This window comes from Asterias amurensis, chromosome 5, assembly GCF_032118995.1.
Source record: "Asterias amurensis chromosome 5, ASM3211899v1".
In the NCBI taxonomy this organism is placed as follows: Eukaryota; Metazoa; Echinodermata; class Asteroidea; order Forcipulatida; family Asteriidae; genus Asterias; species Asterias amurensis.
This window is the reverse complement of record NC_092652.1, coordinates 17,165,138-17,174,872: the sequence shown is the minus strand read 5'-3', so window position 1 is coordinate 17,174,872 and position 9,735 is coordinate 17,165,138. Positions and strand designations below refer to the sequence as shown.

At 36.8% G+C, this 9,735-nt stretch overlaps 1 protein-coding gene across 4 annotated transcripts in view; it reads right to left on the bottom strand.

Annotated features, from left to right (window-relative positions):
* Nucleotides 1-302: 302 nt before the first annotated feature.
* The window catches only part of LOC139937868 (tight junction protein 1-like), a 74,451-nt gene continuing 65,018 nt past the window's right edge, over nucleotides 303-9,735 (bottom strand). For 3 of the 4 annotated variants that reach the window (XM_071933232.1, XM_071933234.1, XM_071933233.1), the window contains exons 23-25: nucleotides 9,478-9,540; nucleotides 5,921-6,067; nucleotides 303-4,923 (exon numbers count right to left, since the gene is read on the bottom strand). In XM_071933232.1, coding sequence (XP_071789333.1) covers nucleotides 4,823-4,923; nucleotides 5,921-6,067; nucleotides 9,478-9,540 — 311 coding nt within the window. In that variant the 3' untranslated portion in view covers nucleotides 303-4,822. The remainder of the gene's footprint in view (nucleotides 4,924-5,920; nucleotides 6,068-9,477; nucleotides 9,541-9,735) is intronic. The other variant, XM_071933235.1, reaches the window with a different exon arrangement.

Genomic DNA, 9,735 nt, shown 5'->3' with positions numbered 1-9,735 from the left:
ATGCTAACAATTACTCTGAGTAAATACCTATAGTGTCCAGTGCCTAAAAACTATTTGTTTTAAATTTAAATGTTTCATACTATCAACAAGTCCTGTGGTCTTGTGAATTCCCCCCCAAATTTCGAGCCCTAAATCCTAACCCAACTTGTAATAAGGATTTGTAAAGCCATTTAATCACTGAACTCCACAAATATCAAAGTCCCTTCCTCTGACCCCAACAAATTAATTCACTGTTCTCTATTAACAAAAAGGAAGTTCAACAAAACAACTCACAACAAAAGACAAGATAGAAAAGCACTATATTTGTGATGGGATTTTACATTTATTTCTCCTTTTGTCTCAAACCTTTAGTTGACTCTACAGATAAGAGCATCATAACTACACCTTAATTTTTTGTGTTACATTTCCAGTGTCGAAAATTAAATTAGAAAAACAACAAAATAGTTAGTACCACATGTTAAAAACGAAAAAAAGAAGATTTAAACTGCTTTTAAAATATTCTAAATTAATGTAACTTTTAATTTTGTTTTCATATACTTATAATAAAGGAATGAATATTTAGCGCTAATGGCTTGGTTCCGAGTGTTATTGAAGTATTAATTGATAATTTCTAAATGAAGTGTTTTACCTGCAACTAATAACGGTGCTCCCCTTCATACACATGAATAAGATGATATGGATAGAGCTTTCAGCTAGAATTTGTTTGTTATACATTTGTTATACATTTTTTAACCATCTTGGCTTTAATTAGCTTGTAGCAATATGGAAATTTGTGTCAAGTTATGCATACATTTCAGGTTTTTATTTCTTTATGTTGATGGAGTGTCACGCGTTAATTGAGCAAAACAGAATCCATCAAGGAAAACTGATTTTCTATTTAATGCAACAATTACAAGCAAACGCTCTAAACGAAAACAAACATGATTGAGAAATTTTACAATTATTTTTTGCCTTTTAGTAATCGTATGTCTTTGATTACGAGTCATTGGTACTACCTCCTGGGCAGGATAAACTAAGGCACTTCTGTTTAGCTGGTTACACACAGCGGCAAACTTGGAAAATTGTACTGGAAATCTCATTCATGAGAAACCGATAAGTCAACTGTCGACTAAATTTAAACTGACTGAGAATCTGATTCAAATGGTGACTAGGAACCTTGCATAATATTTGTGGTTGGATAAAACTGCAGTTGTATATCCTCGGATGTCACTAAACATATGTACATATTTATTACACTGATTATAAAAACTCAACTTGGATATTTAAAGTGCTTTTTATGATGACTTGATCTTCAAAGCGTCTCCACACTTTGGAACAACTATAGATGATGTGACCTCTGATGTCATCAAAAACCGTAACATGATTCGCGTGCATACCGCCGGGCAAAACATTAGTGTTTTGGTAGCCAGCTAGAAAGTGGCGTACGCAGTGCTACCATGAATACGCGTTTTTTGCCTGGTGAAATATGACTTATACAGTGTTTTGTCAACAGAGGGCGGTTTGAATGTAAACATAGGTCACATCGTCTATAGTACTTCCCTCTAGAGGCTAGCCTCACTACTGAGGGAATAACCATAAATGTACAAACAGGGGAATACTGAGCTTAATTGTTGTCTGTGTCTGCCATGCATGTGTCCTCTATGTCACCTCGGCCCTTTCATGGCAAATTATCTCGAAAATTATTTTGAAACTTTGAAATTGCAAAAAAACAACACAAAAACCACAATTTACCCAGAAGTGATCTTATATCAAAAGCATAAATTTTTGAGTTGGGCCGTTTAATTTAACTGCCTTTAAAGCAGATTCGCACAGACAACTGCACCCATAATTCTCCACGTTGTATTTCTATGGGAGTAACTAAGAGAAGTCAAGGTACCTCCATTCATACCTACATAGTAAATATACAAGAGTAATAGGCTGGTTCCATGCTAACACTAATCCCCCTCTTTCAACACCTCTGAGTTGACTCCTGCTTTATGTTAAATATTACGCAGTTAGGGATGAAGTTCTTCAAAGACACCCCTCCATCTTGGTTTTCCTCCATTCAAATAACAAAAACATTCTGAGTCTTGTAGGAAAAAAAGTACTGTCACATTGAAATATCAACAGCATTACAGCTTTTGTAGATGGGGAATACAGTGTATGCATTTAAAAGGTAATTAGCCATACAGAGTTTTAAAAAAATGGAAAAGTTATGGGATAAACCAGCCTAGGTTAAAAGTACTGTATAATAAGTGCTGTATTGAAATACTGTACAAAATGAAATCAACAAAAAAAATCAACATAAACTACGAAACAGTAAATGATATGCTTCCAAATAAACTTTTGTTTTAAACAAGATTAAATGAGACGAAATTAACATCTAAATAAGTAAAAACATCACTTTGATAATGAGTATATACAGACTACTGGATATTACAAATGTATAACTGATATATTTAAAAATGCAAACAAATCGTACACACAAAAAAGAAATGAATCAAATGTTAAACTTGGTGATAATCATGAAATTGAAAGATATTTAAGACATTTGGGTTTACATAATGCCCATTGTTTTCACGACAGTGCTGTGAATTGTTTGTACTTTGTGGGCTAATATTGCTCAAATGGGAATCGAACCCCAAATTTGGATGCATTGCTTGCACAAGAAATGACTGTGAAACCCAAACTGATTATTTTAAGAATTGTTTTCAGAATGTGTGATGTTGAGTTACTTTGGCTGTTGGCTGTAGAAGCAATCTTGATGACTAGACCTATGCAGTGATCTATCTATATATAACAAGTAACCCTCAATTTAGACACAACACCTAAAAATAGTCTGGCCCCTTCAACAAATTATAAGATATAGCATGTTAAATTACACTTTGGTACACAGGAATCTGTTAAAAACATGGACTCGGCCTGACAGCCCAATTTCATGGAGCTGCAACAAACAAGTAACTAAGCATTTTTTAATTTTTTTTTAATACTAAACAACAGATTTAAGGTTACCAGCCAAAAATGCTACTTGTTACCACTAAGTAACTGGTTTCATGTAATTTGTCTAGCTTAGCAGAAATGTTGTGGAGCTATACTTTCTGTTTAAGCAGCTCAATGAAATTGACTTCAAGTTGGTTCCTACAACGAGATATACACAAACTGATCTACAATAAACGCAATATGCTTAAACAAGATCAAATGATGTTCACTACCACAACAATAGCTTTAGATGTACTTAAAAATATAATCCACTAGTACTTCACAATCGTATAAAAAACGTCCAAGCACACACAAAACCCTCTCATTTTAAAATAGAATTCAATATTTTGTTTTGTGTGTGAAAAAAGTTCATCATTTTGGTTTTGTACAAAAACAAAGCATATAGTTATCTTAGTTATTAAATTAGTGAGTGTTTAAAATTCTACTTTTATTGGGGTCTAAATCAAATCTTCCCCAGAAAACGCTCTAAAAAGTACAATTATGTACAATGCATCAAATGTAAAATACAGAGAACACATATATTATTATTATTTTCACCCCTCTCTATTAATATTAATTATTTTAGGATCTTCACCACAGCTACTTCAGAATGCTAGGCATTAAAACAAAGTTATGCACTAATGACATATTATAAGAATCAAGTACTTGTAAAATTGAAACCAAAAAACAAAAAAAATCTACATAAATGTGGACCCCTTCAAAGATCTGTTGTCAAACAAAAAAGGCATGCAATTGTCAAAAAAAATTCCAAGCATGTATTTTATATTATGAGATAAGGTATTTGAAGTTACTGCATGGAATACTTAAAGTAAGTCTTTCTTTTGGAATCTGAAGCAAGTCAGCTGGAAAAAATGTTGGTGTTTTTTTTTTTTTAATTTAAATATTGAAAAAAAAACTGTGGTCAGTTTTGGAATGTCCAGAAAAATTTCACTGTGGAATGAAGTACATTGAGTAGTTGCGAACTGTTTAAAACTGGAATTAAGCTTCTTATTTAGGTTAGTGACTACAGGGGATAATTACGTAAAAGAATGTCCCTCTCAAAAACATGTGATCAGGGCCCAGTTACAAGGTTCAGCTTACTCCGAATTCTGCGCTTACAATCATCTTTCTCCGCTTACTGTGTCAGCACAACATTTCTGCATTAGCTGTGTAAAAATGCGTAGTAACGTGGAGTATATACGCCCACAAGTGAAATACACTTGATGTAAGCCTGGAACTCCCTGCTTTTGAAAGCACAGATTCTTTGCTTCTGGTAAGCAGAGCCATGAAATTGGGTCCAGGTAGCTTTACCGCGAAGCTCAAAAAGCTTTTACTCATGAAGAACCTTTTTTTTGGTACAAATGTATGTTCAAACTTGATCAAAATTAAATAGAAAATGTCAAGTTTTTGAGGGTTTTTATATTATTTTTTTAACACAAAAAGTCAACCTAATGAAATTTTGTTCACAAAAAAACCCTCAGAGTTTTGCATGCCCTTTTGAAAAAACAATAACAAACCTAAATTGAAACTATTTACAGATGAATATTCACTGCTTCAGTAAACCTTCAAACTCTAATGTAATAATGCTAAGAAGTCCATGACAGCCAAAGTGAAAGTTTCACTGGTGACATTTGTGTATCTTTCATAACATTTTGCCTATAATACAGCATTACGTTGACCAATTTCCACAAAGAGATTTAAAAATGACTGTTACCAGTTGCACTGTGTTGATCAGACAAGCAAACTGTGAAACTCAATCGCTATTGCTTCACATGTCACTGTCCATGAACAACAAATGAACGTTTACAGCTACATCAGACAACTTGTGTGATAAACTAAATCGTGGGTGCATATGTGCGAGGGTTTAGAAGTGGTCGACAAGAATGGAGACGCTGTTAGCGTTGACTTGGCACTGGCCTTCCTCACCGCCCGGTATGACCATGTTCTGCCACTGAGAGGGAGTGTCTGCAATAAGAAAAGAAATTGATTATAAGACACTCTTCAAAGTAGCATAAAAACTTACTTGGTAACAAGAAATGGAAAGTTGTTGATAGTATAAAACATTGTGAAAAACGGCTCCCTCTGAAGTAACGTAGATTTTGAGAAAGAGGTAATTTCTCTTTCAAATATTAAAAGACTTCATGCCTGAAGCCTTTTTTAGGGCATCTGAAAGCACACAAATTTGTGCAACACGAGTCCCAATTTTCACAGGTTTGTTATTTTATGCATATGATGGGATACACCAAGTGAGAACACTGGTCTATGACAATTACCAAAGGTGTCCAGTGCCTTTAACGGTAGAATAACAATTTGGTAATGGTAAAAAAATTGTCCTATTTCTCTCCGAAGGCCACTGTCAGAATCGCGCTGCGTTTAGTTTGTTTTTGTTGTTCATCCTTTAGCTTTAAGCCACCTCTGCAACACATTGGTTTAACCTTCTCGTATGACGTATAGGCAGAAGCCAATCTTGCACGTTTAATTCTTCCGCTACTAGAAACCGCACCCTCCTGTACTTTTCCAGAGTATTTTTTGTATAACATAGGACGCTTTTTCGTTGTCACAATATATTACGTTATACTTAGGCTGTGGTTATTGGCTCCATGTAGTTCTGTTTACACCTAGCTATATGTGTATGGGTTTAACGCTTTGATGAAAATTACCTCAACATGTTTTTTTCTGTTTTCTTAACAAGTGGAAAATTTGACTTATATTGAATCTGGGGTCGAGTTCAAAAAGACAGTCCTAAATTAAGACTAGTCCTAGGAGTTATTAAAACTTAAGGCTTGTTCTAAGTAAGGGCGAGTAACTCGTCCTAACTTGGGCGAGTAACTCGTCCTAACTTGGGTGAGTAACTCGTCCTAACGTGAGATAAGACTAGTATTAACTCTTTGTGAAATCCACCACTGCTAGTAAGTCACGCAGCGATTTGATTTTAGAAGAACTACCAGGAGTAAATACTTACTGCCAGTTCCAGCGTCGCTGGACTTGAGGTTGAAGGACCAACCATCAGGTGTCATGGAAGCACAGTGCGGGAGACGCAGCTCAACCGGCTTGAGAAACTTCAGACCGTGGGGCTTACAGATGACCACGGGGCTAAGGAGTGTCTCGCCTAGAAGGAGGAGGAGAGATCAAAGTTAAATCTAAAATCTCTCTCAAAAAAAGAGAAAAAAAATTACCTTACAGAGGGGCGTTTTTGTCTTTATGTCTCTTGCATTGAAGCAAAACTTTCCCTTTCACTGGTTTTGATGTGCATTGGTCCCATTGGAGATTCACCTTGCCTTTCATGTATTATCAAATTTATGAATACAGTTTTGAGTACAATTCACAATACATGTAATAATAACAATAATTATAATTTATATTGCGCCCCTTACATACAAAATGATCAAAGGCGCAGAACACATGTTAATCAGCACAGAGTGGAAGAAAAAGACAACAACAAAACTGGTCACCAGGCAAGTACCCCAAATTCATTAATACAATTAGGAAATTCCGTTTAAGAACTCTCTCGATTCCTGTTTTTTTTTTAACTGAGTACAGGCACCATAACCTCAAAGTGAACCAAACATTCTATGGACTTATATAAACGACAAGAAGTAGTCCTATTCTAAGAGATGAAAGAAACTGTGAACTGATTGTTAGTAGTTACGTTATACATGTAAAGAAGAAACGGAGCAAGGAGTTGCGTTAACTTGCGTCTGGTTTTGTAACTAGCTAATAATTTGTGCAGTTATTGAAGGTTTTTGGCAGCAGGGTGAAAATTTTACTTGGAAATTTCTCCCTTAAGAATTCTTTTGGGTGCTTAGTTCTTGTTTTAGTGCCACTAAAAAGCAAAGGGTGCTTGGAATTCTACAAATGAACCTAATGATGAATGGTTGGTTGTACTGGTAGAATTCTCGGGGAAAGGGGGGGGTGTTTGGGATCCACCATTATTAGCCGTATCATACACGTGCATGGTATTGACATGAACACCGCCAAACACACATAGAAACTCAAAAGCAAGATTTGACAAGACTCGCTGCTTCCTATTGACTAAGATTTTTGCGCTTATTGTGTCCTCCAGAGCAACTGGTTAAAAAACAAAAGGAAAAACCAAGATTTTTTTATTTATTTGGAGATACATCAGAGTTTATGAGAAATTGCCTAACGCCACAAGTCCACAAACGGACACTTCAAGGTGGGGGCTACACTTAACTGATTTCAAATCAATTGCCAACAGGGGCACGTTGCCACCTACTCCCAGGTCAAAATGCCAGTTGAACCTAGTTAACTGGGTCAACCGGTTCAACTGGATAGTGATCAAACTCGTCCATTTTCCATATTAACCAACTGCTTTGGACTAGGTTTAACTGTGTTCAACTAGGTTGAAATTATAAACCGGTTGGTCTCTGTCCATTTTCCATATTAAACCAACTGGTTTTAACTGTGTTAAACTAGTTTATCAACTGGTTTCAACTAGTTCCAGTTAAACCCAGTTTAACCAGGTTCAACTGGAATTTCGACCTGGGCTCTTGGGCTGAAACAGGGTTACCCCCTTCACAGTCTGTAAAGGATGTAGGCATGGGTATCATACATTTAGAGCCTGGTTGGTAGAGGAGAATGCACTACATGTACCGTGTCTTCCCCGACTATCACAAAGCAATTATGAGAGCAACTATAAATATAAATATTACTAGTAAACTTGCGGGTACAACCATAGGTAAAAGCTATTTTGAAGGAGTGGTGGCTCTAAAAAGAGCCGGTTTGGTCTCGACGTTTCGAACAGTATACTCTGCTCGTCTTCAGCAATTATGGTTAAGTGCCTGGCTCAAGGGTACATGTGTCATGACCAGGATTTGAACCAATACTCTGCTGCTGACAACACCAGAGCTTTAGTCCGCTCGGCCACGACATGCCACTGTTCTTTAATAATGAAGTAATTCATTAATTAAATCCTTATAATGGTTAGCACAAGAGATGGAATACTGGTCACAAGCTTCTCTACATCTATCGTTAGTTCACTTCCAATTTATGTTCATTTATGTCAGGCACAGCATTGATGATGATGGTAAAACTACCTTCAGTGAATAAACTCTTTGATTCAAATTTCACATCTAGTAATTGGAACATTTCAGTTCAATACTTTTAAGGTTGAACAAAGAAAACACAACTTGAGAGCAGGACTTGAACCTGCGACCTCCAGATTTTGGTGCAGGTGTTATACAAACTGAGCTATCGCACACGACCTAAGGTGATCCCTCTCCTGCCACTACCAAGGGACCAGTTTCATAGAGCTGCTTTAGCACAGCAAAATCATGCTTACCAAAATATGGTTACCAGCCACCAATGCTATTTCTCATGTAAAATCTGTTACTGGTATCCTGCTTATTTTTATTAAGCAGAAACTTTCAAGAAATATTTTCTGCTTAAGCAGCTTTATGAAATTGAGACCAGGGGTGGATTTCACAAAGGTGGCCCTAACTTAGGACTAGTCCTAGGCAATGCTAAGAGATAGGACCAGTCCTAAGTTAGGACCAGTAACTCATCCTAACTTAGGACTGGTCCTATCTCTTAGCATTGCCTAGGACTAGTCCTAACTTAGGACTAGTCCTAGGCAATGCTAAGAGATAGGACTGGTCCTAAGTTAGGACCAGTAACTCATCCTAACTTAGCACTGGTCCTATCTCTTAGCATTGCCTAGGAGGCAATGCTAAGAGATAGGACTGGTCCCAAGTTAGGACCAGTAACTCATCCTAACTTAGCACTGGTCCTATCTCTTAGCATTGCCTAGGACTAGTCCTAACTTAGGACTAGTCCTAGGCAATGCTAAGAGATAGGACTGGTCCTAAGTTAGGACCAGTAACTCATCCTAACTTAGGACTGGTCCTATCTCTTAGCATTGCCTAGGAGGCAATGCTAAGAGATAGGACTGGTCCCAAGTTAGGACCAGTAACTCATCCTAACTTAGCACTGGTCCTATCTCTTAGCATTGTCTAGGACTAGTCCTAACTTAGGACTAGTCCTAGGCAATGCTAAGAGATAGGACTGGTCCTAAGTTAGGACCAGTAACTCATCCTAACTTAGCACTGGTCCTATCTCTTAGCATTGCCTAAGAGGCAATGCTAAGAGATAGGACTGGTCCCAAGTTAGGACCAGTAACTCATCCTAACTTAGCACTGGTCCTATCTCTTAGCATTGCCTAGGACTAGTCCTAACTTAGGACCACCTTTATGAAATCCACCCCAGGATTATATTTGAAACTTTAGTGCGATCCCTGACTGACACCCCCAGAACATACAGTAGAGAGATCACAAACAATAGCCACTTAAATATAATCAATGCTGTACCTTACAGTTCTATAGTAACACAGCAAACTTGCAAAAAAGACATAAGCAACTAGGCTAGGCAGGAGTTTGTTAAATCACTAAGCAGCATAACATGAATGTGAGAAAGCACACCAGTGAAACAATCTTGGCAAAGTGTTAATGCATCAAGCCCAAATAGGAATATCCCCCAATTAAGGACTCCTGACTTGTGTACCTAAATAGATTCCAGCCTCTAAACCGTTTGGTTTATCTGTAGTAACTGGGCAGAGATCCTCACCTGGGAAAGATTGAAATAATCAGGATGTTTGAAACATCCGGAAATCGAAATTGGATCGTAGTCAAACTATAACTTCAGGTGTTTCATATTATAATTTTTCAAATACATGAAAGGCATAGGTTACTTATATATTATTCAATTGTCGCAAAGGATGTGATAAAAGTTAAACCGCAACAATTTATTTCCTATTTCAAT